Genomic DNA, 27,211 nt, shown 5'->3' on the forward strand with positions numbered 1-27,211 from the left:
CTTTTCAAGAGGTGGAGACTAAGGGCTGCCCACTGTCTGCAGCACAGCCTCTACCCTGCATCCTGGCTGCTCAGTAGCAGCCCTGCGCTGGTTGCTCACAGATGCTACTGCACTCCTGGCTGTTCCATGGCCCTGGAGTGCACGCCTCCCTGCAGGCTTCCCTACTCAGCCCTGATGTCACTGCCACTGAAGGGGCCAGCTCCACCCTCATCTTGATCTTTGCCTGTCCCTCTAGGCACTGTCACCTGGAGGGGGTCTTCATCTTCAGCCTGTCTCTCCTCCTCCTCACCTGCCCACTTTCATCCTTCTCATCTCCTTTTATTTCCTCAAAACTTTATTGAGCACCTACTACACATATGTTAGGTGCCAAAGAAACAAGAATAAATAAGAAAGAGAGGGTACACTGCTTGTGGGTGGGGCCACAGCTATCTTTTCCTTCTTGCCTTCTCAGTGCCTGGCCCAGTGGGTTAGCCTTGACTGGGTCTCTGTTTAGTGGCCGGTGGTGCTTACAGCTACTCCAGTGTGTCTCTTGAAGTCTGTGGTTACTGTAGGAAAATGACTTTTACGTTGTAAACCATGGATGAGACAGACATTGTGCTGAGCAGGCCATGTAGAAGGCATGAAGTGGGGCATAAAGGGGAGGGACCAGAGTCTCAAGGAGCTGGGCTTCACAGGACAAAAATAACTGAGTTATTCACTAAAACCTACTTTATGACAGTCATTGGAATGTAACTACAGTGCCAGTTAGCTCTTATTACCCACAGTTTACAGGTGAACTGAGGCTCCTAGAAATGAGGAGACATGATCAAGGTCACACAGTGAGCCCAGGTGTAATTCAAGGTCACATAGTAAACCCAGGTGAAATTCAAGGTTATGCAGTGGGCCCAGGTGTAATAAAAGTCATGTAATAGGCTTAGGTGTAACTCAAGGTCACATAGTGAGCCCAGGTGTAATTCAAGGTCACACAGTGGGCCCAGGTGTAATACAAAGTCACACAGTAGGTCCAATTGTAATTCAAGGTCACGCAGTGGGCACAGGTGTGATTCAAATCCAGTGTCTTTGGTTGCAAACCCTGTTTTCTTACTATTATCTCATGATGGCTATTGACTTAAGGGCCTGAAACCTGATTTTGATATTCAAACAAGTACTCAGCCCACCAACCAGGCAGCCCCCTCAGAACATCTAAAGGGAGACAGAGTCTTTGGAGTGAAAAGCAATTGTTTGGTTCTTTCCTAAGTTTACATAACCGCTTTCCAGCTGGTGGTCAGCACCAGTAGTGAGGGTTCAGGGTGGAGCCTGGAACTGGCCACCATGGGGTAGGAAGGAAAGGAGGTGTAATAATTATTGGCACCTATTATCATATAAATAGCCATTACTTATAATAACAATTATGTTATCTTATACACATAACTAGGTATATATTATAAATACTGTTTTTATTGTTATAGAGTTAATAATGGCTAACTTTCATTGAATGTAAACATGTACTAAGAGATTTACATGATTATGTGATTGAATTCTCTCCTATGAGATGGAACTGTATCAGACCCATGTGAAGGGGAGGCTATCTGAGGGCCCAGGGCACTGAATGACGGAGCAGGGACATCAGGCCCCCTGGCTGATGGTGGGGTGGCAGAGGAGGGGCTGAGACATGTTCTCTGACAAGGAGCTTAGAGTCTGGAGCAGACAAATACATACACACAAAGACATGGAATAAAAGGCACTACACGGTCAGTCCAGAGTGAGGCATAAAGGAAGTCCTGAGGGAGAACCATTTTCCTCTGAGGAAATGGCAGAAGGAGTCACAGACAGTGGGAGGGGGTAGGAAGGGGCGTCGGGAGTGGCCTTGAAAGGAAAGCAAGGTAAGGCCACTGAAGGAACGTCCCTGGATGAGGACACTGATGCCACACAGTCTAAGCTGGCTCTCTGGCTCGGCCATGACAGCTGGGCCCCTGGGACATTTCTTAGTCTCTCTGAATCTCAGTTCTCTGTAAGGATCATCATCAGGGCTTGTTGAGTTTTTGTGAGACCGAAATAGAACATTTGTGTGAAGTGCGCAGAGCCTGTTTGCCCTCCCCCGTGGCAGCTCTTACAGTCACTGTGAAGCTGGCGTGCTGGGTGCGTGGTGTGTGTGCATGTGGGTGTATATAGGATGCAAACCTAGGGGAGTGTGCTAGGTCTGACGCTGTTGGCCCTCAAATGCATGCTCAGAAGTTTGCTCTTAATGAGAAATCACCAAGGCTTTTTGACCCACAAGCTCAGGTCTGAGTTTTAGAAGGATGGCAGTGGTGACAGCGAGGACAGATGACAGAAGAATCTCTAAAGGAGGAAGACAAAGTGGGGAGATTTGACATTGATGTGCCTATCTAAGAGGAATGTGCTTACACCAGGCTTAGGTGTATTGTAGCAGCTGTCTCGGGTGGACTCCTGGCAATGTTTCCACACGCTTAGAGCCCTGCTGGGATAGCAAGAGGTCATCTAACCTAACCTTCTTCCTTTGGGTCAGGACTGGGAATACAAACAGAGGAGCCAGAAGAACAAGGCAGGGGTGGAAGATGGGCCTTCTCTCCATTGTCTGTTTCTTCTGGACATCTGCAGGGAGAGAGACTCGGAAACACTTCAACCCAGCACGGCCATTTGTAGCCATTGGCAACTTCGTTCTGACACCCTGGAGGAGGAGCTTGCCAGTTTCACAGACATTGCAGACACCGCACTGGATTTTTATTTGGGCTCACACAGGACAGCCTGACTACTCTTCCCACATACACGGCTGCTTGTGGGGCAGGGGGGCCCCCACCAAGCTCCTTGCCTGAGCTAGGACAGCCCGTGCTTCTCTTGGCCTCGCACGCCTCTCCCCAGGACATGCAATCCGCCAAGGTTGTCCTGGACAGTGTGGGTCATTAATGAAGAGCCATGGGGCTGGCTGAGGCAGGGAGACTCCAAAGTCATCATAAATCCTTTGCCTACTGAGTATCAGTCTATGGCCCCAGCCAGTGCCTGCAACGTGCTCATTAGTGACAGAGAGAGGTAATCTTCCATCCATTCAGCCAAGTTCTGGGTGCCAAGAAGGCACTGTTAAGTGCTGCTGGAAATGCTGGTGCATCAGCACCCCTGAAGGAGCCTATCCATCCCTGCCAGCTGTGGTCATCCTGGAGGCTGACCGAGCTGGAAGGGCAGAGCACGGAGGGCTGCTGTGCAGATGGCGGGGGAGGGCAGAGACGGGAGATGCGCAGGCAGCCCATGTGGGCCAGGACCCCAAAGAGCATCTCAGGCCAGCTGCTGGCTGGAAATGGGCCCAGGTTACTCCCCTGTCTTTCTTTGAGTTGTAGGCTCTTGTGCATTTGTGCTCACTGAACCATTGTTGGGGGAGGCGAGGAGCAACGTACGAGAAATCGGTGCTGTAGGTGAGAGAACAAGAGAACAGAACAATGTCCTCAGCCCCAGAGGTGGCTGTAGGCGCCCATGATGGGCAGACAGAGCCCTCTCAGAGTGCGTCAGCTTGGGGACCTCTGGGATAGGCTGGAGGCAGGGCCAGGGACAGCTGACCCCAAGATGTCTCGCCTTTCTTGTTCTTCTTTATAAGCTCCTGTGTGGACACAGTAAGCACCAGGCTGGGGAGGTTCCAATCTGGTGCTGCTCTGAAATCCGGTACCGCCTCTGCCCTTGGTCCTGCCTCTTCCCTCCTGCAAGACTCAGATTCCCCATCTGTAAAGGGCAGGGTTAGGACCAGCAGTCAATCTGTTAGGTCTCACCCTCCAGCCCTAACAACCTATGTGCTAATTTATCCAAAATCGTATTTTGAGGGGCCCTGGAGCTGAAGAATAAAACAGAGGCACAAGGAAGTAAAAACAAATCTCTCATAGACACTGGTCTGCTTGGGGGCGATCCATGTCCTAACCATCATTAAAAAAAAAAAAAATCACCATTTTAAAATAATCATTTTAAAGGTGGTATAGACCTTTCCAGTTGGAAATTGTTGCAAAATGTCCACGTGCGTAAGAATCACCTGGGAAACTTGCTAAACATACAGTTTCCTGGGCTCTAAGCTAGAAATTCCAAGACAGCATCTGAGCTGGGTCAAGGAGTCCGCCTTGTAACAGCTGCCCAGCTGCAGGCGCTTCTGGTCCACCTCTGGGGAGCACTGCTGTATGCAAACGGGAGGCCTTGGGGGGATGGGTCATTGCTGGTTGTGGCTCTCTCTGTCCCTGTGGCCTGGGCCAAACTGCTGTCTCTCTCTGGGTGTGCCTTGGGTTTCTTCACTGCACAGTGAAGGTGTTGGAGGAGGTCAGTAGTTTTCACATATATAGTTTTTAAGTGTCTGCAACCCTTTGTCAATGGAATCTCAGGTGGAACCCTAATGTGTGAAGTGGGTGGGGCCAGGGCTGGGGTGGGGCTGGAGGACTGAGTCCAGCCTTTGGTCCCTTGGCAGTGGATTCCATCGTCCCTCTGTGAAACATGCAAGGAATCAGAGGTCCCGTGCAGTTGGGATGGTCTCTAGGCGACCCATGAAGGGCCACGTGGCTTTGTCCCACTGATAGGTATGAAGGCAGGCCTGGGACCCAGGGTGCACTGCGTGGCTAAGGCAGGCTGGCCTTAAAGCATGAGGCACTTCTGTGTCACTCACTAATCCTGCACTGGGGACCACGGTCTAGACCTGCCCTTTATAGAGGACTCTTCTCATGGCTGCTGGAGTGTTTCTCAACCAAAAGTAGATCATGTTGGTGCCATGTCCTGAGTTTGTCCACTCATGGAGCCCGGATACTATCGACTGAATTATCTCTGTTAACGGAGAGGAGTGAGAGTGTGAATAATCCAAGATGACGGACATTCCACAGTAATGAATAGTTATAAGTAACATTTATTCTCAACTTTGGAATGCATTTTGGTATTCATGCCTGAATATGGATGTGTTTGACATTCTGAGAATTTTTAATACTTAAAAAAAAGAAAGTATGAACAATGGAGCTCCCTTTTGCCTCCTGCCCAGCCAGCGGAGAACGTCACCACTAGTCCTGGCCCATCGCTGGGGCAGGGTTCCCCCCACCCTGCCTTATGGCTCACACCTTCCCTAGGAGGGGGCGGAGATACTAGCTGATTTTGCCTTGACAAGACTTTCATTCCCTTGGGGCCTCATGTAAATAACAAAATACGAAGCTGTGAAATGTTAAGAGGACTTCATTAAGAAATCTTGGTGATAGGGTTTTCCAGGAATGGGGACAATTTGCCAACAGATAATTGAGAGCAGACTATACATGTATTCTAATTAAAAAAGTGATTTTTCTTCTCATTGCTTTGGGATTCTGGGCTCTGTCTTCTGGTGGCTTCAGGACGTTAACCATGCTGTGCAAAGCAGTTTACCTCTGTTATTGCACCTCCGTCCCCCTCACAACACCCCATGGAGAAGCTTCTGTCATCAGCACTGAGGGAAAGACGCCAATGCCAAGGCTCAAGGCAGTGACTGTCCCAAGGCCACACTGGACCGTATGCCTTCCATCCCAGCCCTCGGCTGCATCACTCGGTCTCCCTGTCACCACCTAACCGTGGCCCTGGCAAGGGCTCAGATTATTTGCATTGATTCTGAGAATGCAGCAGTGAAGCAAACAAAAGAAAACTACCTTGTAATTGCTACCCCAGTCTCTGTTTTGATTGGGCGGAGTGGAAAGGCTGGTAAAGGGGAGACTTCATGCGGGAGGTGCCCTGAGAGGAAGGGAGGGAGTTGGCCCACTGCTGGGGCGCCAGGATGGGCCAAGTGGCTGTCTTGCTTTCCAGGCTGGGTCCCTGAGCCTGGGTCACGGAAGAGGAGTTGGGGGTGGGAAGGAAGGAGCCGGCAGGCACACAGCTTCCTGGAAGCAGAAGTAGCTCCAGCTCCAGGCCAGCTATTGTCACATCAACAATCCTGCGAGATAGAGAATCATTCCCCTTTTATGGACTAAGAAGTGCATTAAGACAGGTTATGAAGCCCGTCCAAGGCCACAGGGTGTGCTGGAGGCTGGCATGGAGGTGTCTGGCTCCAGGTCCGGGCCCTGCATTAGTCGGCAGTACTGGGTAAGCACAGAGGGTGTGTGAGCCCTGCAGCTTCCTCTTCGGAAAACAGACTGCCGACTGTCTCTCTAGTGGTGCCGGGCTGGGCTCCAACGACGGACACAGAGCTGGCAGGACCTCTGCTCTGTGCCGCTGGGCGTCGGCCCTGCCCCACTTGCAGCCCACAGTCAACCAGAGAAAACTCTAGTGGCCCCAGGCACCAGGGGGCTGAGATCAGCTCCTGGAACGACAGCTTAGGGCAAAAGTTGTCCAGACCCAGGCAGGGGCACGGCCATTTTCTGGGGATCCTTCCTGCCTGCACCCCCATTCAGAGCCCCTTTGCTAAGCTTTCTCAGCTCAGTCGTGGGCCGGGTGAGTGATTTCCATGGGCCTTTGCAAAGTCATCGTGGTGCCGAGGTTCTTACTTTCGGTGAGATGACGTAGGGAGGACCCACTGGTGCCCGGCTAGGCCCTTCTGTGGGGCACAGGGTCAGGGCAGCAGATGGGAGTGTTCTTGGGAGACAAGGCCCGTTCCTGCTTGCCCCCAAGGACAGCTCTGTTTTCCAGCACGGGGTGCCCCTGCCAGTGCCCACAGCTCCTCTGGCAGGCCCTTTACTCACGGAAAGAGCAGAGCAGCTTTCAGGCCTCCTCCCCCAGAGGCAACACTATTTGGTAACACTTGGCGTCTTGGGGAGAGAATTCATGTCCGTAATTAGTTACTGTATATCACCGTTAGTACTCTGCGCAGGATTTACTGGGCAAATACCATTTAACTGCACAATAACTACGAGTCCTTGCTGCTTATTGGGTAATTTACTAAGGCTGGGAGAATGGGGCAGGAGGGACTCCGTAGGAGGTAGTGTAACCCCTTGAATCAAACTATGAGTTTGGGTTTTGGCAGGGAGGTGGCTGCTGCTCGCCAGCTCTCATTGCTTTGTTTTGCAGACGTGGCTGGCAGACCGCCTCCTTCGCTTTATTTATTGCAGAAGGGGTCTGGGACTGGGGTCTGGGGCTGGCTGGTGGCTGCCCCGGGGCTCCGGAGGGCCTTTTGGTACAGAGAGTCTTCGGCTGAGCACCAAGAAACCCAGCAGGAGCTGGCAGCAGGAACCCAGGCTCACTGTCCTGGGGGCACCCCCCAACCCTTCCATTCACCCCCTGCCCGGGGCTTCTGTGGACCCAGGCCCCTGGGTGGAGAGCACAGGGAGCTGTCCTTGGCTGGCAGCCTCCAGCTTATCCTAAACCCTCTCTTTTCTCACGATGGCCGCCATGGTGGTGAGGCCGCCATTCCTGGACACTTGGCTGACATCCCCAGCCTCCGTCTGCTTGAGCAAAGTCTGTCTTTGTTTGGCCGTGCACTGTCTGAAGTCCTCTAACCTACTTAGACCAGGGAGAGGGGAAGAGACACAGGAATGAAAAACGCAACGTGCAACATTGCCTTATGCAATCTAATAAATTACTCGGTACCCGGCTGCCAGCTCAGACTAAGCCCGCTATTGCCTGCAGTAATTATTTGGATCAAATGCAGTTTATCTGCTTCATATTTGTGCTTCTGTGCTCACTGGTAACTTATAAATGTCATTGTGGTGTTTATTTGTTATAATGAAACTTAATGGCATTGGAAGCCGGGAGCAGAGCTGGTGGGGCGGCAGGTTTAAAACAATCTCTTCATCTCTGGAGAAGGAATGAGCCAAGATAACAGGAAACTGCCCACAGGGAAGAGGTTTGCAGAGATGGCTGTGTCCTCATGCGGTGTGGTGAACGGCGTAAGCCAGCAGCCCCCTCTAGAAGCATCTATCAGTGGGGAGGGAGACTTGGCTGGGTTTAAATCCAGCACTGCCCCTCCCCCCCGTCCTTTCTGCACTTCTTAATGGCGTTTTAGGGGTGGGAGGTGTTCAGTCTGCACTCAACCTGATAGAAGGCCCGGATTAGACACACAGATTGCCCAGGGGCTTGGGAGGCCAAGTCTTAGTGGTTGGGGATGGACATTAGAAGCCCACAGTGACCATGTCATGGAGAACAGACCATCAGTGAGGGTGGGAGAAGAGAGTGGGGGGTGGGAAGCAAAGGGAGAGTATCTTGGAGGGCCCACCGGGGGAAGGCCTGCTCCTTTGGGGGAAGCAGGGGTGCTTGTAGCAGGGAACATGAGGCATGAACAGCACAGGGAAGAGCTGGCAGTGGTTGGAGGCAGGGTGCCCCGCGGCCTCTGCAGAAGGACCCCGGGTGAGGATAGGCCACTCACTGTAGAACGAAGGCTTCACACAGCCCTGGATTCTGCCATTTACTAGCTACATGGCTTTGGGCACGTGATTTGTCTTCCCCAAATTTTACTTCCTTATGTGGAAGATGGGAGTGATAATAGACGCTCTCAGGACTGTGCCGATGGTTCAGTGGGGAGATGTGTCCAGAGGGAGGAACACGGTGCTGGGCACACAGCAAATGATGAACAAGTGGCGGTGGAGTGATTGGCATGTGGCAGACGTTCGATAAATGTCTCCGGGCGAATACCTGAGTAATACTTCCCACCAGCGTGCATTGCGAAGCCCTCTTCCAAACAGCTCAACTTGGATTGTGACCTCACAGCTGACCTTGCTGTCCCCATTTACAATCACCTCAGGTTGGTTATAGGAACTGACCCGAGGCCACCCAGCTGGAGGGTGCAGTGGGCACTGGCTGTCCTGCCTCCCAGGGCAGGATTCCCTCCACCCGCCACGCTGGACAGCTCCCCACCTCCGCTGGGAGGCTGAGCCCTTCCCTCAGGACCAACAACCCTGCTCCCTGCAGCCCAGTCCCAGAGCCCTGCTGACCTTCCTAGCTGCCCCTGGAGGCAGAAGCACGTGAGGTCTTCCTGTCCACTTCATCTTAATACTACATTTAGCGTTTACTCATGAAATATTCATTCTCTCCCCTCAGTGGCAGGCTCATGCCAGGCTCCTAACATCATCCATATGGATGAAAATTATTAGTCACTGTTATTTCTCCCGCTAGCCGCTCCCCTCCCTCAACACACCTCCTGTTTTGATCTCAGCAAAATGGGACTGAATTGAGGGTATGAACCTGGAACACCAATAATAGTGCCTTGCATTTTATGGCATTTAATACCTTCTCAAAGCACCTGTAGGATCACTGAGCATATTTTATCTTTGCAACATATGCATAGAGAAAAGAGGCAAGCATTACCGTTTTGCAAATGAGAAAACAGAGTTCAAGAGAAGTCAAGATTAAGGTCACATACTTAGTGAGGAACAGAATTTATTGTTTTAAAAAATACTTATGATTCTTTTTTGATTCCTAATGAAACGTTCTCTGAGACACTGAGTGTGTTTGTTTCACGCAAATAAATAATAGCACTGTCTTTTATGTATGTAAATAATAGCACCATTTACAGTTTATAGAGTTTTAATCCCTGTCATTTTAACTAGGCTTCACAAGGCAGGCTTGAATTATTCTTGTTTGGCAAAGGTCACATAACAAGTTAGTGGCACTTCTGAGCCTGAAACCATTATATCCTAAAGTGGATTCCAAGGAATGCTAATTATAATACTTTCTCTAGGAAAAGTGTTTTGAGGTCAAATAAGTTTGGGAAACTCCGTGAACTGTATCCCTCTTTTGGGGGATCACCATGCCCTTTGGCATACAAAGTCTGAGGAATGCTGTAGGAGAGACTTATTTAATTAGGGTTAACCCAGCTTCTCTCTGCCTTATTTAACCACGGAGCCTGTATTTCACAGAAAACTGATTAACGTGCTGCAGAAATGCCGCTCTGGGGAAACATGTATGTGTGACCCCTCCCACGCGGTGTTTCCTGAGGCAGGGAGTGGGGTTTGGAGCAGGGCTGGGGCAGGAGGGCACGGGGTGAGGACAGAGCAGAAAGCATGCTTGTGGGGTCTATCAGAGCCGAAATGCCCCTCTGCAGGCCGCCTCTTCTCCTTCCTGCAGCTGCAGGGCAGTGAATTCCAGAGTACTCACTCAATATTAAATGCAGTCAGTCCAGCCTACATCTGGGGTAGGACCAGAGGGGCAGCTGACTGGCTGAGTGGGGTTCGTGGGCAGTGCCACATGGGGAGATGGGGAGAGAGCTGGCCTTGGCCATGGGGAAGAATCTACATGGACTCACAGTGGGTGCTCAGTCACATCTGCCCTTGATGGTGATGGGGGAGGTCACCCTACCTTCATCTAAGCACATGAAGGTCCTGGAGGCAGAGGGGACATGAGCGGGTCAGGGCTTGAACCTGAGCTTTATCAGGTTCATTGCTGTGTGACTTGAAGCCGATGACTAAAATTTTGGGGGCCTCAGTTTTTCATCCTCAGAATGGAGCCCACTGTACCTACCTGTGATGAGGTGAGGAGCAGGATGTGGAAGTGCCTCCCTAGCCCTGTGCCTTTCCAGGTTAGCTTCTTCATCACTTCTCCACTTTCTGCAAGTCTCCCGATATTACTCAGAATGATGACTTCCCACATTTACACTCCAAGAGCATGTCACTTAGACAGCTCTTTGGCGCTTCCACCGCCCTGCCCTTTGCTCCTTTATCACACGCCTGTACCCCCCTGGCCTCGGAGTTCTCTCAGGGACGGGGCCAATCTGCCAGTGCCCCACCAGCATCCCTCAGGCCTGGCCACTTCAGTGCCCACAGGCCAACTCCCAGCCTTCTTCTGAGGCTTTCCCTTAAGCTGCAAAGTCCACTGCGGCCTCACAGAATGCAGGTTAGAGTGCCAGGGAGCCGACACCCCCACCCCACCAGCCCTCGGCCAATTAGTGAGAGGAGCTGGAATAAACACACCCCACTCCTTGGGTGGCCTGAATTCCACAGCGCTTCTCAGTGTCCCCTTTGGGACATGGCTCCAGTTGCCCACCCTGGTAGCAGGATGGCTGATGCCCTTCTCCCGTATTGGATGCCTTCCCTCTTTCACATCAATTTCCTACCCCTTCTGCATCCCACATGGAATATTGCACGCAGGACCGTGCTTAGGTCTCCTGAGGAGCCCGAGATAAGATAAGGTCATCGTGCTTGCGATATCTATATGCATGCCCCTACAGTGCCAGGCATACTCTAGATGCCTAATAGAGCTCCAATTCAGACAAAAACAAGCTCTAGGAACAATCACAAAGAGGGACAGTCTTACAGCAGGCTGACCGAGGGGGTGAGGCCCGAGGAGCTCTGGGCAGAAAGGCTGTGCTCTTTCTCTCACCTGGGAAACCGTCCTCTTGCCTGGGAAGCCTCCCCTTCATCTGGGAGGTTGCACCCTCTCCTCTGTACCTGCCCCATCTGACAAGCCTTGGTGGGTGCAGAAGCCTGGGGGGTCCAGCCAGCTTCCTTCCTCAATGAGAAGGGAGCATCTTGGCATAGTGTTTTGAGTTCCTTTCATGAACCGTGGCTGAGAAGGGCTGCTCTTTAAGATTAAGGTTATGAACATATAGGTACAGATGAGCTAAACATTCTGAAAGGAAGGAATATGGTTCCACGGGGGGCGGGGGGTGGCCTCTAAGCAGGCTGCACTGGAGAAGTGATGCCTAAGCTGAGCACTGAAGGATGAGCAGCAGGTACATGTGAAGGGCTGAGGTGCCTTTGACTTGGAGACGGAAGTATTCCATGGTTCTATTCATCCCGCACTCTGTATGCAGTTCCTGAAACTGTCACCGTGTCCCACATTCTGTAGGCTATTATGTGTATTTCAAACTGTTATATAAATGCACTTGATTTGGTGCTTCTGAATGTCATTAAACTCCTCCCATACCAGTAACAACACAGTTTCCATGGAAACTGACACCTCTTAGAAGGGAAGGCACAAGGAAGAGAGCAGTTTGGAGCAGGGAAGAAACTGTCCGCCCGGTGACTGTTTCCAGAGCTGGGGGGGGCCCAGTGATGTGGTGTGGTCACTCCTTAGAGATGGGGCCAGCTCCTTCGGGGGTCTTATAGACTCTTTATAGTTCTAAGAACTTTACGGCGGCACCAGAGGCCGTTCAACAGCCTTATTTATGCGACTCTTTCGCCCTGAGGGAGGGGTGGCGGGAGGTCTCAGCATGCAGTGATGAAGGCTTTGAGGCTAGAGGAGGGGGAGCGAGGGGGAGACTGAGAGGAGAAAGGAGGCTTCCTCCAGACACAGCTGGCGCAGGGCGAGAGCCCAGGATCTTGTCAGTGGTGGCTACCTAACTCACCAGGCCTCACTGTCAGCCGTGCGGTTAGAATGATAAAACTGTAGACACTTGAGGCTGAAGAGGTGTTATATCTGAAAGTCCTAATGAGAGCCTGGCTGAGGAGCCGCCCGTGGCCTCGGCAGGCGGCACGCTTCCTGTCCGTGGAGGTATTTACACAGAGGTTGCAATGGCTTCTTACGCTAAAATGTGTTCTCAGGGCTCAGATCTGATGTCACTTTGTCCAGGAAGCTGCCTGGGCACCGCTCACGTGGCATGCGGTTTGACTGTCTTTCCTCCTCTGCTCCTATAGCCCCCGTGCGTTCCTGGTGACAGTGGTGTGAGGCTGCCCTGGAATCGCTACGATGTCCTTGGGACAGGGTCTGCGTCTCCACACGCCAAGGGTCCACCTAGCACAGGGCAGGGCACGGAGCAGGCACTTGCACACGGCTGCTGAAGTAACGAGCACACGGCACCCCTGTATTCAGTGGGACTCCACAGGGGTATTGAGCCATGGAAAGGAACTGTGGACTAGATGACCTTTGGTCCCTTCTGGCCCCAGGAATCTTGTATGATCTGGTTCTAAACCTGCTCTATGTTTGGGATTTGAATCTAGACTTCTCTGACTCCCAAGCCACAGTGCTTAACTATTAAGCATATCAACCACAATACTAGAAAGCAAACCTAAGTGAAAACAACTACACAATCCACTTGGTATAAAATAAATCTAATGTGCCAAGAGGGAGGGCCAAGTGTTTGGGGACAGAGCTGTGTCCAGCCCCTCGGAAGCTCCCGGGCCCGGCACAGTGCTGGGCTCCCGGGGCAGATGGCTTCCCCTGAGTTTGTTGTGTCTATATGAAAGAACCGACTTCCCTTCCTGTCCTCCAGGGGTCTTTGCTTCTGGCCTCTTTCAAAACACGGCTTCAAACCTCGTTTTAGCAGGCAGACTTCCCCAACAGATCCTATCCTGTAACTCCCAGCCATCAAGACTTAGCACAGTGGAGCAGAAAGAGGACTTGACTGAGGGCCAGCCGCCTGCATCCGAGCCTTGGCTCTGTCGCTGGCTAGCTGTGTTGCTCTGGGTGAGTCACATTCCTTTCCTGAATCTGTTTCCTCTTCTCCATGTGATTGCCAGTGTTTCACCTCAGAGTCTATGATTCTCAGATCAGCCAGTGCCAGCATCTTGGGGCACTGTCCAGGGCCAGAGAAGGTCACTGTCCTTACTCTTCTTCCAGTGTCTACGATGTGCAAACATGCTAGGCTCTGGGATGTAATGGAGACCACAGAACTTACAGACGGGCAGGACAGACATGTGGTACGTAAGTAATGGCAATATGAACATATAGGTACAGATGAGCTAAACGTTCTGAAAGGAAGGAATACAGCTCCACTGGGGGCGGGGGCGGCCTCTAAGCAGGCTGCACTGGAGAAGTGATGCCTAAGCTGAGCACTGAAGGATGAGCAGCAGGTACATGTGAAGGGCTGGGGATGCGGTGTGGAGGGTGTGGCCAGCACCCAAGAGGAGGGACCAGGACAGTCACAGCTGCTGGGGCAGATGGAGCATCCCTGTTTGAGGAGCTGAAAGATGACTGATGTCACCAGAGCACAGTGTTGGGGGGGGAAAGATGAGGCTAAAGAGGTATGTAGGAACCAGGTCCTATAGAGCCGTGTGAAACATGCCAAGAATTTTGGCACTTTTCCTAAAAGTACTAGAAAGCCATTGAAATATTTTCAAGAGGAAAGTGACAGCTGATTTGCATGTTGAGATACTGCTCTGGCTGAAGTGTGGAAAATGAACTTGGAGGGAAGGGGTTGGGCTGATGGGCATAAGGAACTGGTTAGGAGAGCACTGCTGCCATCCTTCCAGGTGGGAGGGAGGTGACAGGGACATGAGTGGTGGCTGTGAAGTGGGCATATTCAAGAGATATTTGGGAGGTAACGTTTCTAGGTCTTGGTGAGGGTTGACTATGGGTGTGAGAGACCCGGATGCTTACAAAGGAGTTGGCAGGGTCTGTGGCCTAGGGGACTCCAGGTTATCTTAGCTAAGCAGGTCTTCTAGAAGGAATGGTGGCCTGAGGAATGCGTTTGGGAAAAAGTTCCGGAATCCTCCATCAGATTACAGCAGCCGACTGAAATCACGGGTCCCTTGTTCCAACACGCTGAGTGAATTAAATAATAATCATAAAGTGCCCTAGAAATCTGAGTCTTGCCATAAATAACAAACAGGGATGTTATACAAATAACAAGCTTTGCAGCCCCAGTGGAAGAAAACACATCAGTAAGAAAAATGAAATAAGAAAAAATACACCTAAAAGCCCCAGCTAACAAAATGACAATATTAGCCAACATCTTGGGGGCTGGAGCAGGCTGTGCAGGAGGGAGGAATAGTCTCGAGGAAATGACGGGTCCTTAGCAGGCGTCAGACTGCAGGGGCTCCACGGTCAGATGGGAGGAGCTTATGTGCCACCAGACCAGTTCCCCACTGGGTCAGGTCCTGGGGCCAAGGTCCAGGCCACCCTACAGTTGCATCCCCTCTGCTCTGAAAAATGTGCAGCTTGTCCCTCAGCCTGTGCCCCTGCCCCACTGCCACCCAGGGGACAGCTGAGATGGGCCTGCATTTGCACCCGGAGAACAGACAGGAAAAATAAACAAGCTCTGCTTTCTGAGGCTGCCGAGCTCAGCCAGTCAGTCCATCTCCTAGTACTGGTTCTTTGGTGACCAAAGCATTGAAATTTATGGCGTGGTGGTGAAAATAGGGTGTGTGCAGGGTGTTGAGAGCCAAGATAGATTTTGGATCATCACATTTTAAAGGCTTATAGGCAATCGTAACCAACATTATTCAATTTAGTACACAGGCAGGCTGATATCTGAGCATTCAGGGACTTGCCCAAGGTCACAGAGCTGGCTCCTTACTCAGAGGGGCTCCTTCCACTACACAAGCCAGTGGGGGCACCTGCCATCTCTGTCAGGGGGTAGGGAAGAAACAGTGGGCATTTTAGACTCACTTTTACAGATTAGGGAATCGGGGTGCAGGAAGACAGGACAGACTCCACGCGTCCCTAACGAACATCAGAGCTGTCGCTGAAGCCTGCATTCCCAGCCTCCCAGGGCTCTGTCTGCCCCACCTGGCAGAGGGGTAAGGCCGGACACCCAGGTGGAGGTGTGCTCCCTAAGCCTGGACTAGGCCGGTTGTACCACCCGGAGCTGTGGGGCAGGCAAGAGCCTGTGTGTGGGCTGCCATCTGCAGAGCCGGCCGTCTCCCAAAGAGGCCGGGCTCCCAAACAGAAGCTGCCTTAGCTAATCACTGCGTTTGTTTCTTCCTGGGAAGATGAAAGTGACAGCACTGGGAGGCATTTTTGCTTTCCCTTCACTGAGTTGGGAGAAGCGCCAGGCGCTGTGATTCTCCAGGTCGGGAATCTGTGATCCCGCCGCCCCTCCAGATGTGCACCTGTGCGCGGGGGAGGGCTGCGCACAGACGCCCTCATGGGGCCGTTGGGACAGCACCAGGGTCTCACAGCCTCCTCTCTGCTCCTTTACAGCTCCGTGTCCTCATTTCCCTTCTCAGGGTGCATGATAGAATTTTCTGGTTCCTTAGAAAAGGTCTCCCCTGCTTTATGTCCTGCCTTCCAGGTCTTGCCTGATCTTCTCCCACATCAACCGACGACTCTCCTGTGCTCCGCCCCCTCTTCCCCGACCACTCCCACTTTCTCTGTACTTTTGATGGCCCTGAAAAACCAAACCAGCTGAAGTGTGGGGGGCTTGCCCTGTGTTCACAGCCTCAGCCTCCTCTTTCGGAAACCGAGGAGCACTGGACTGGGTGTCAGGAGACCTGGGTCGTGGTCCTGGCTCGTCCAGCCACTTCCTATGGACCCCAGGCGAGTCGCTCATGCTCCTGGCTTTCCTGAGTGGGTGGGTAGCCCTGTAGTCGCTAGGGTTGTTTATAGTTCTGATATTGAGGGATACGGAGGTACTTGAGAGGGCCGTACAGTCCCGCATCAGATACAGTGTGACAGCTCTCTGTCTGCCTGTGAGTAAGATCAGCCCGGGGCAAGCAATGCACATTAAGAAAAGTGAGCAGTTCTGGGATCTCCGAGAGAAATGGGGATGGGAATAGCCAGGAAGAGTATGTAGTGGTCGGGTGTGTGTGTGTGTATGTGTATGTGTGTGTGTGTGTGTGTGTGTGTGTGTGTGTCTGGGTGTGGGGTGAGGGGACAGTGGGAACAGTCCCCTTTGCAGATCTGGTGGGACAGACCTACCTAGAGAAGCCCTGAGCAGGTAGTACAGCAGACCCTGGGGTGAGGAAGGAGAGCCTCCCCTCCCAGTCCCCCTGTTCTGCTGACCTGCCTGGGCCCTGGCCTCCCAGGAGGCGCCATAGTACTGAACTTGGAAGAGAGGCTGATAGGCAAGACTTACAGAATTACTGGAGATATGGAGACTCCTTTCCTGAGACACTCTACCTCATCTGCTCTGCCTGGGGAGCTCCTTTGCAAGACCCACTTTACACCTGTGGGTGACTTTGTCCATCATGGCATTAATTTCTTAAATTAAACCTGACCAGCTATTCCCTAGTGACAGTCACCGGGCCAGGGGAGGAAAGGGAAAGGAAGGAGCAGGATCCTTTCCTACCTGAAGCTAACTCTTTAGGTGGGACAGACAGTCTAATTAGGGTAAGCGCCTCAAAATAAATAGGCTGGTTGCCCCAATGGGACATAATGAGGGACATCCAGTTTAGGGTCTCTTTGTGGAGGGGACAGTAACACTGAGTTGTGTGTTTCTACCCTGAGCTTATGGAGGGAAGGGGCCATGACCTACTTACCTCTAGAAGCTCTAATGCTTAGAACAATGCCTGGAACTTACTATATAAATTGGTATAATTTTTCTGGCAGGTATTCAATGACTGTTTGATGAATGAATAAATGATCCCCTTCCAGCAGGTCCCAAGTTCCCATTTAAAGCACCATGTACTTAATCACACAAAGACTATTATGTCAAACAAATCTGATATTCGATATTCTTATGACTAGTCTGTCTTTATTTCCTCCTTTCTTGGCAGCCCTTCACTAATTTTTGTCTGTGTGTCCATTTGACACCACAGATGTGTTGAGTCCAAACAGGAAAGAACACGCACACGTGTGCACACATATACCACATATTACCAACCACCTCTATTACTAAAGATGTTGCAAATTCTATCCAAGAAGCTATTAAGCACTACTAAATAGAGCAACTCTCATTGGCCTACATATGCCTCCTTAAATGACTTTTGAATAGTGTTTCCTTTTTATTGCTTTGTGTAGTTTAACGGCACCAATTGCGATTACTCTAGCTTATGATAAATCCCAAATCTATAAAGTTCCTGTTCATTCATTATTTTTCTCTTGCTCTTTCTCAAGCTGTTATTTTTGGGAAATGTAGCAAGGAGGGGGGAGTGGCAGAAGAAGAAAATAAAGATACCAGATTAACAAGGAAACATGAAATAGGAGACCATTTCTCCCAGGTGACAGGCACCCTACTAAATACTGTTAAACAGAACAAATCAACTTTAATACAGCATAAGTCTCTTATATTTATTCTACATTAGAAATATAATGATCACCACCTTATCTTTAATGGAAGAAGCAGCTAATTGTTCTAATATCTCACTAATTCTAGCATCTGGGAGAATAATTTTTTTTCTTCTTTACTGTTATCAATTGTTCAATTTATACCAAAGTGTATGGTGCAGCTTAGACAGAGATTTCTGTTTCTTGAGCTCTGTCATGGCTGCTATTCCAGTTCAGTTATTAATATATGGAAGTTATAATTATTTTGAGTATTGGTACAAGATAATTATAAACCATAAAACAGCTCCCCACGCTTGCTGATGTCTTTTCTTGTCTGCAGACATATTAGAGTTTGGGCATGTGAGCTTTAGAAAGAGAAAAAAGTGTAGAAGGTGGCACTTGGAGTAGCAAGGCTGTCCAGAGTGGGAGCAGAGGAACCTTGCCCACCTCTCCAGGTCCCTTCCTCTTCTCCACCCATCCAGAGCCAAAGGTGACCCACCGCATGCCTCTCTTCTTCTGCCCCGCTGTCTCACCCCCTCCTGTCCTGTCTCCTTGTTCGTTGAGATTTGTAACCACTCCCACAGCGCCCCCTGGTCTCCTTCCTCATTCTGAGATAGCTGCAGCTACTGTGTGTGTGGTTGTGAGTGTGTGCTGGGGCACGTGGGAGGGAGGGGGGAGAACCACATGCAGGGAGGTGGGCAGTGGCGAGGGGTTAGCTGTCCTGGGCCGTTAGTGATGCCTCCGCTGCCCTCTCCGTCTGAATACCTAGCTTGATTCTCGATTCGTCTTCACCAGGGGGAGGGTACAGGTTAGAGTAAGGCACCTGGGATTTTTCATTCTTTTTATTTTAAAAAGATATTAGTTATTTATTTTTAGGGAGTGGGGAAGGGAATGAAAACGAGAGGGAGAGAACATCAATGTGCGGTTGTCTCTTGCAGGCCCCCAGCTGGGGACCTGGCCCACACCCCAGGAATGTGCCCTGAAAGGGAATCAAACTGGTGATTCTTTGGTTCACAGGCCAGCACTCAATCCACTGAGCCACACCAGCCAGGGCTGAAATCTATCATTCTTAACCAACTCAATCATAACAGTTGAAAGTAATAACACATTTGAGTGGATTGTATGTATATAGAGAGGGGGCTCAGAGAGAACAGATATTGTTTTGGCACCTTCCCATTTTAAAAAGAAAAAGACTTTTAAAATGCTGTTTTTGCTTAGGTGTTTCACAAGGTAAGGCCCACTGTCCTCAGAGCTAATCAGGTCCTGGTCTTGGTCTTGAGTCCTTGTCTAGCCCTCCCTTCCTTCTTTACTTAAACAATATCTAAGAACTGCCTCTCTACCTAATGCCAATTTCCTTTTCTTATCATTTTCCAAATTCCTGGTTCAGAGTATTACCACTGTATTACCGTTTCTGCTATGGCAAATGTGTTCAGACCCCTTGCTATGGATGGAATTGTTTCCCCATTTCTCCCAAATTATATATTGAAGCCCCAGCCCCCAATGTGACTGTATTTGGAGATAGGGCCTTTACAGAAGTAATTAAGGTTAGATGAGGTCATGTGGCTAGAGTCTTGATCCAATAGCAATGGCATCTTCATCCCATGCTCTCTCTTTGGCATGGGAGGATGCAGTAAAAAGGTGGCCCTCTGCAGGCCAGGAGAAGAGTCCTCACAAGCGCCTGCCCATACTGGCACCCTGATCTTGGACTGTCTGTCTCCACAACTGTGAGAAAATAAATTTCTGTTGTTTAAGCCTGAGATGTCTACTAGGACTCCCCCACCATTGGCCACTTGTGAAAGGTGGGGGGAGTCCAGGCATGATCATGAGTCACGTGATGTGATTCTTTGCAGGCCCCAGGATCTAGAGTCAGTATCCTTCTGTTCTTCAGACACTCAGAGCTTGAGGTTTCAAATCCAGCCCAGCTCCTGACTTTTATGGCTTCTGCAAACTTTGTGAACCTCGCTTCAGCTCCTCTAATGAGCATTGCCAGCAAGAGAATGTCTATTCAGCACCACGGACAGAGGCACCGCGTGGTTCCCACCCGCTGGAATTACTGCCAGTGCTCTCCCCAAGGCCATGCTGGGAGTGGAGGGGGCGGACTGAGAAAGAGAACAGTCAGGAAGGGAGACTGGCTGGCAGGAAACGCAACCTCCAACCTGGCTGCGCTCAGCCCTGGGGCTCCCACGAGTGGGAAGCGGCTTCTTGGCGCTGCTGCCTTCTTACACGGACAGTCAGCAACTTGGGGGAGGTGATACTCCTTGTGCTTAATTGTCAGACTGTCACCATAATGGATGATGAGCCTACAGGTGGCCAGGCATGAGGCTTGGGGAGCAAAAGGGGGTGTTGGTGTCATGAACTGTGGGCTGGGGAGGACAGCCAGCTGAGGGGCATGGGAAGAATGCACTTGAGCTATGCTACAGTATAACTCTGGGACTAGAGATGGTACAGGTGGGTTGCCTCCCCACTGCATGGAACGGGGCCTCGGGCCTTGGGAGGGGAGGGGCCCAGCTCATAGCAAGCTGAGCTAGTGGCAAACCAGGGCTTCATTTGTCTGACTTTAATGAATAAATGGCATCCCCAGCCATTGTTTATCTACTTTTGAGTCCTGACAAACCGTCTGTGGCATCTGATGGAGAGGGTTATTAGCTACACGGAGACAGATGGCGGGGGATGAGGGGACTGGCTCTTTATTACGGCAGGCCCATAAGCGACAGCACTCCTTTCACATCCCAGCCTCCACATCAATGTCAATGTCTTCCCCAAGCTTCCTGTGACCCTGTCCAGACTCAGAGGAAAGGCTTAGTGTAAGAGAAAAGCAGGGTGGCCCACGAGTAAGTGAGAGACAAAGGGTGAATGGAGCTGGAAAACAAGGCTGGTTTCCAAGTGCAAGTTCTTTGAGAATAACAACTCTACCTTCTTCTGTATGATTGTCCCAGTGCCCCGTAAGGTGCCGTGTATTCAATAGGCATTTACGAAGTGTGAGTGATTGAGAAGAAAGGTAAAGCAGTCCGGATGGGAAGAGATAATAGAAGCAGATTTAATTATGCTGGGTGGGTGGGACACAAAAGGTAGGGAAGCGAGAGGAAGAGAAAGAGGGGACACACAGGGAGGAGGAAAGACAGCATAAGGAAAAATGCTTCTGAATCAGCATCCTGGACAGGTATTCGTTATGCCTCTCCATGTTACTATATGAATAGCTTCATGGAAGTTAAAACTGGTCTGTCCTCAGTCCTTTCTAGTTGTCCCAGGTTCTTTTTCTTGGTACTACACTTGTAGGGCACAGCTTCCTCCCTCCACATTACCCCTGAGAAGGTAGGCGGACTCTCACTGACCTTCATTCATTCTCCGAAACTTGTCCTTGGCCATGTAGCCCAGCACCAGACAGCATCCTCTCCTCTGGAGGCCCAGCTCTGGAAGGAAAACACAGGTGGGTGAGCTGGGAGTGGGTTAGGTGTCAATGAACCCCCTTTGCAGGGGATGTGGCACTTGTTGCTCTTATAAACAGGGCTACTTATTTATTTAAAAAACATTTACATGGCACCTACTATGGTCCAGGCATAATTTTAAGTCATACCTTCCTTATTTGATTTTCACAACCCTAGGAGGTAATACTGTTATCCATTTTATACCATCCTCATTTACATATGTGTTTTGTAAGCAGTCTTTGATGAAAGAGCTAGTAGGTGGCAGAACCAGGAGTTGGAACCCAGGCAGTCTGGATGCAGAAACCACACTTTTAACTACTTCTCAGAAGTTAATGAGGCCCAGTGTATCCCTGGCTTGGGGGACTACACCAGGATAACACCGGGATTGTGGTCAGGTCTGCCAGAGGAGGGGCCGAGTCCCGCCTGTGGTGTCCAGGACAGAACTGTGCAACCAGACGCAGAATGTCTGGGATGCAGAAGTGATGAACTTGGAGGAAGACACAGGGGTTGAGGTAGAGATAGGGAGAGTCTGCTTTTTGGGAGAGAGTGGGCTTCTGGGGCTGGGGATCCTGTGCATTCTTTTAAAAAAAATCCTCACCTGAGATTATGTTTATTGATTTTAGAGAGAGAAGAAGGGAGGGAGAGGAGTGAGAGACATCAATGTGAGAGAAAAACATTGATCAGTTCGCTCTCGTACACACCTCGATGGGGATCGAACCCGCAATCTAGGTGTGTGCCCTGACAGGGACTTGAACCCCCAACCTTTTTGGTGTATGAGGTGATGCTCCAACCAACTAAGCCACCCGGCCAGAGCCTATGCATTCTTACATTCAGGTACCATTCAGCACTGTCATCAAGCACCTTTGCAGTGTAGACTTAGGGAGGAGCCCTGGGGCTGGGATGGCTAAGAGACACAAGACAGACTCTGGTCCCAAAGATTTTGGCCTGATTGGAAAAACAAGTTAGAACAATGATTAGAGAGCAAAAGCAAGAGACAACTGTTTTTCGCAGTATTTGGTAAATCAGTGCCCACTGGGTGTGAGCACTGGATGGGGTACTTCCGCCCCTCAAGAAGTCAAGCTTTCTTCTCTGGTGTTTATCCCCTCATCCTGGTTTGTCTTAAGCATTTTTGGGTTCTGAAGCAATTCCATCTGCATTTCTATCTGACTCCCACTCAAGCCCCTTGAGATAGGGTTATTGTTCTTCACATGATACAGATGAGAAACTGAAATTTAAAGATGCTAAATAACTTCCCATGATTCTTTTAGACCACCCCCCACCTCACCTCTTTTCTTAGAAGCCCGACAACTGTGACAGCTGCCATAAAGCCGGTGAATAAATAAGGAGTATGATTTCTGGAGGATGGAATGCGACTGCGCCTTCTCCCAGGCCCTGCCGGGCTTTCTGGGCACCTTGGTGCTCCCTCCTTCAGTTTCTGGGAGAAGGAGAGTCCCATTGAGCGGTGTGTTGCAGCAACGTCTCCACAAGCCCTGGGTGTTTCTAGGCTGTTAGAGCACAGACAGGCTGGGCTCACCCTCCTCTCTCCGCCTCCATCGGCTCCCGTTGCCCAGCGCACCCTCCGCGAGGAGTGGGATAAAAGGGAGCTCAGGGCCCATGGGAGACAGATAAGTCAATTGTGGGGGCTCCTGCCCTAGAGACAAGCAAAGCGTGGAGGGTGGTGGCAGAACGCCATGGCCCAGGGAGGTCACTAGCTTTGATCTCTTGATTCTTTAAAGGGATTTATTGACTATCAGTAAAGAGCAGAAAAGCAGACCTGAGCGTGCCTTATCCAAAGGCACTCACTTCTTTTCCTTCCCCTCCACGCTCACTCCTCGGAAGGCAGGGCCAAGCCGCCCTCACTTCAAACGGCCTTACATCTCAGGCGCCCAAATTGACGATGTTAAGTTCCCTCATCCGAGGCCTTGGCTCTTTCTGCTGGGGCTCCTGCTCTGTCGGGCCGTGTGGATCAAAGCCCCTTTGATGTTTACGCACTATATTTGTGGATTCTTTCTAACAACCACTTTCAAGAGGCAGGAAGGCAGCATGTCAGGAGGGGGCCAGTGGAAATCCAAGCTGTGAGGAGGCGCTGAGCTCCCCTGAACAATAGCCTCTTTCCCGAGACTGTATTGAAACCTCAACATGCAGACAACAGGCAGAGTGAGCCGGTCCATTGCAAGTGCACGTGGGTTGTTCACCACCAGAATGAAATGCTTGCTGACAATTCCTATTATATTTTCTAGGGACTTGTTATGTGCATCTAAAGCAGTGGCTCCTAATGAGACAGGGAGCTTGGGCCCTGGATTGAGCCCTGGAGGAGACCAGGGGAGCAGTAGGTGTGGGGGCAGAAGGTGCTGGATCAATTTAGCCCGATTTCCTGTTGGTCTCCCTGGTAAGTTCCCTAAATTCCCAGGGGAACGGGAGGTGCATGATTTTCCTAAAGATTTAGCGAATGCGGACAACCTGTTGAATCCAGATCACCTGTTGGCTGTCTCTGCTACCCCCACTCAACCTATCTGATATCAACATAACAGGACAGCCCTGGAGGCAAGAGGCCACACGTACAGTTATTATAAGTAACAGCCTCACTGACCAAGTTTGATTTTTGCAGATGAGCAGGAAAAGACATTTTGAAAACACTTGATTAAGAAAAGTAGTGGAAGACAAGGCAATTTCTCAATGTATTTGGCTCATTTAATTTGACATGTGTGGGTTCGTCTTAATTATTTAGGCAGCTACAATACATTATAAGGTGCTAATAAGCACACTGCAGAAACTTGTTAAGCGAGAGGATTCTCTGGCTGAGTCTTGACTGAGAAATGGGGAGAAGCCACTAAGGTCTTTGCATAAACAAGCAGGTTGGAGGATTAGCGAGGTGAGAATTAGCTAGCTAGCCACACAGGAAAGTTTGGGAGTTCTTCAGAGAGATCGGCCAGAGCTAAATTAGAGGTCACTGGGTCCGAGAGAGGGGGCACGCCAGCAGGGCTGACGTGGGGGAGGGGCGGGGCACCGGAACCCAGGTGAGAACCAAGCGGGCGAGCAGAAGGAACTACTTTGGCTTAGGGAATCTCCACCAAGCGAGAGTCCGCAGGCCATTAAGGCAGAGACAATCTAATGTGACAGAAAGAGCAGTGCTCTTCACTTTGTGACCTGGGCCAGGCTCCGGGCTGCCACGTTCCTTGTCACGTAGCACCGGGATGGAGGGTAGAGCCAGATCATGGATGCCCACTTAGAACAGCAAGGTGACGGAGGCTTCTCCGCAGAGGCCTGGGGCTGCCGACTCAGGCCGAGCACTTCTCAGTAGCTGAACCACCCCATGCATCAACGGCGCCCATGGGAAGTGATTAACATGGAACAAGTGGTCCTGGCTTAAAAGAAAATTCACTGATAAGCAGCCCAGGGTCACCTGCAGATTGGACTGTGGAGGGCCCTGTCTGAGGGGAGCAAAGGTGTGGGAAATACTGCTGATGAAGGACACAGTTCTTAGGAAAGATTGTGTTTCTTAGGGAGAAGGGAAAAATTCATCCCAGAGCTCCTGGCCGCTAGACTGTGAATGGTCAGAATACAGAGGTAGCCACGATGCACACCTGGTCAGGACCACAGCAGGTTTTGTTAGTCAGCCTGGTCAGACTGATGACAAGATGCAAACGCTCTGCTCAATATGCTGATACGGCGAACTTCTCCTTGCTGAAATGTGCGGTGCGCAAGTTTCGAAAGCGCACCTGCAGAAGTCCCGGGGTGGGGTGGGGGTGGGGGACGGGGGACGGGGGGACTCCTTCAGGCCCACCAGGAGGACTAGGCGTGGTTGCTCCACCCCGCCCCCCCTTTTCCCCTCAGTAATCCCACTGCCCGCTCCCACGGTGGTCTCCGGGTCGTTTCTCAGCGCATGGCGGCTCTGACGTGAACATCTGGATCATGCCTTTTTTTTTTTTTTTTAAACTCCGAGCCTCGGGTCCCAAGCATAGCACCTGCTGATGTAATGAAAGGGCCAACTAACTAAAAGATATTGGGTAGTGATCAGTTTTTCTCTCCCCAGGTCAGAATGACACCAAGGGGGCTTAACAGGGGCACAATGGATTGGTTAGGTAAAGAGGGTGGCGGAATGGGTGCAAGTAATTCATTGAAGCAGGAGTCTAGGAAACGGGAGATTTTCCTCTTGAGAGGAATAAAAGGCTTTATAAATGGAATGGTTTTTCTTCAGTTTCAGAGGGTGAGGATGAGACTTTTTTCTAGCCTTAGGGCTTTTAAATTCTTACTAGTAATAACAATGATACAGTGATATGACTTCACATTTGTGAAATACAATTTTTTTTTCACGACGCTGTCATCTTCTCCATGTCATTAGATGCTCACAGTAGCTCTGTGAAGTAGGCAAGGTAGAAATGATTCCCTCCATTTTGCTTTCAGCATCTGAGGCTCAGAGGAGTAAAGTGACGATTCAAGGCCACAATACGTATTGGGAGTAGTGCTCAGGCTAGAACCCAGGTCTGGGGTCCGGCTTAGTTCTCAGGGTGAGGGCTGATGTCCCGGGGCAGTGAGTGCGGTAGGAGTCCCGAGGACGAAAGAGGAGCTGTAGGTCGTGGGGTGGCCCTGGCCAGGGTCCTTGAAGGCTGGAGGTTGGTCTGGGGTTCTGCCTTTTTTGGGTGTCCTTCCTGACAACCTGTCTCATAGGCGATTGACCAGCAATGCCACACCGATGGCAGCATGCTGAAGTCTCTTGATTCTGCTGGACTGCTCTCTTCATTGGTTCTGCCTCGCCCTGTTTTTAGCATAATTATACCCTTCCCAGGCAATAGTGCTGCCCATAAATCATGCAAAGATCAGTTTTCTGGTCAACCTCTACAGCACAGAGGCCTGAGGAGAGGTGGGGGTGAGGTTGACCAATCCTGACAAGTCCTAGTGCATAACTCCGGCCCTCTAAGGACAAGTAATAAATGTTTAATGGTCTGTTTCATAATTTTTGAATCTCACTGCTTGCTAGTTGTAAGTTTATTAAAGGAACTATAAACTTTACATTGTTGTAAGGACATAATTGCTATTTCATTGCTTATTTAATATGAGTTAATTATATTAGAACTAAGTTTTCCCTTGTTCATATTAAGTATCAATTAGTTGTTTTAAACTATTGATTCATATTTAATTAACTATGCTATTACATACCGATTAAATTTTTATAAGAGAAACCCGAAACAGCTGTGATCTTAAATCATGTTTTTAAATTAACAAATTACATTAAAAACTGATGTTGAGTTGCCTTGTTTCAGAAATAGTTGACAATCATTGAGATTGTTCCCAAAAGTTTCTGTGGCCACCAGCCTAGCCTCACCAGCCCCTGCAAGGAGCAAAGCTGCTTCTGACACCAGATGACAAGTGTCTTGCCGGTTCCTACAGCAGCAGCAAGGACTGGCACTGGGGTGGCCGGCCCTTTGCCAGCCTGCCTTCCTCAGCTGCCTCAGCCGGGCCATTTCCTGGCTGGCGTAGCCCTTTCCACTGTGTGGCCAAGGCAGGCAGTGCATGAGCAGGCTCTCACCGCCAACTGTGGGGTCCCCTTTTGCCTGGGTTGCTCCTGGTCCCAGATCCCCTATGCCTGCAGGATGACTGGTGCCCATTTGGTCATCCATCATCCTCTGGCTTCTCCCAGTCCTGCTCCACTGGCCCGAGTCAGTACATCATGGGGACGAAAAACACAGCAAGCAGACGTGTACTGAGCACACTGGGCATTTTACTCTCTTCATCTTGTCTCGCCCTCACACCGACCTTCTGACCATAGATATTGTTATTCTTGTCTTGATTTATAAAGAAATAGACATGTTAGAAGGGTAAGGAGTGTGCCCAGCATCCCGCGGCTGTGATGGCAGAGCTGGGTGCACATCTGTGTGCCTGACTCCACACCTGGGACACCCATATGTCTTCCCTCAGACGTCGCCTGGGGGCTTTCTCCCAACTGGTCAATTACTTGGCATTCCAACATGGCTGCCTGCTGACTCAGAATGTGACCTTCTTCTGGGCCACTTGGGCATCAGTGTAGGCCCCAAGGTTGGCAGAGTCTGCACACTGCTCTGCACAGTGGAATTGGGACACTGGCTCCCACCCCG

The 27,211-nt window shown here is 50.5% G+C and overlaps 1 protein-coding gene across 2 annotated transcripts in view; it reads right to left on the bottom strand.

Moving 5' to 3' along the window:
- The window catches only part of KIRREL3 (kirre like nephrin family adhesion molecule 3), a 501,922-nt gene that overhangs the window by 92,814 nt on the left and 381,897 nt on the right, over window positions 1-27,211 (bottom strand). For both annotated transcript variants that reach the window (XM_090292940.1, XM_090292938.1), the window contains exon 2: window positions 21,027-21,104. In XM_090292940.1, coding sequence (XP_090149066.1) covers window positions 21,027-21,104 — 78 coding nt within the window. The remainder of the gene's footprint in view (window positions 1-21,026; window positions 21,105-27,211) is intronic.

This window comes from Furipterus horrens, unplaced genomic scaffold, assembly GCF_987537825.1.
Source record: "Furipterus horrens unplaced genomic scaffold, mFurHor1.1.pri manual_scaffold_11, whole genome shotgun sequence".
Classification (NCBI taxonomy): domain Eukaryota; kingdom Metazoa; phylum Chordata; class Mammalia; order Chiroptera; family Furipteridae; genus Furipterus; species Furipterus horrens.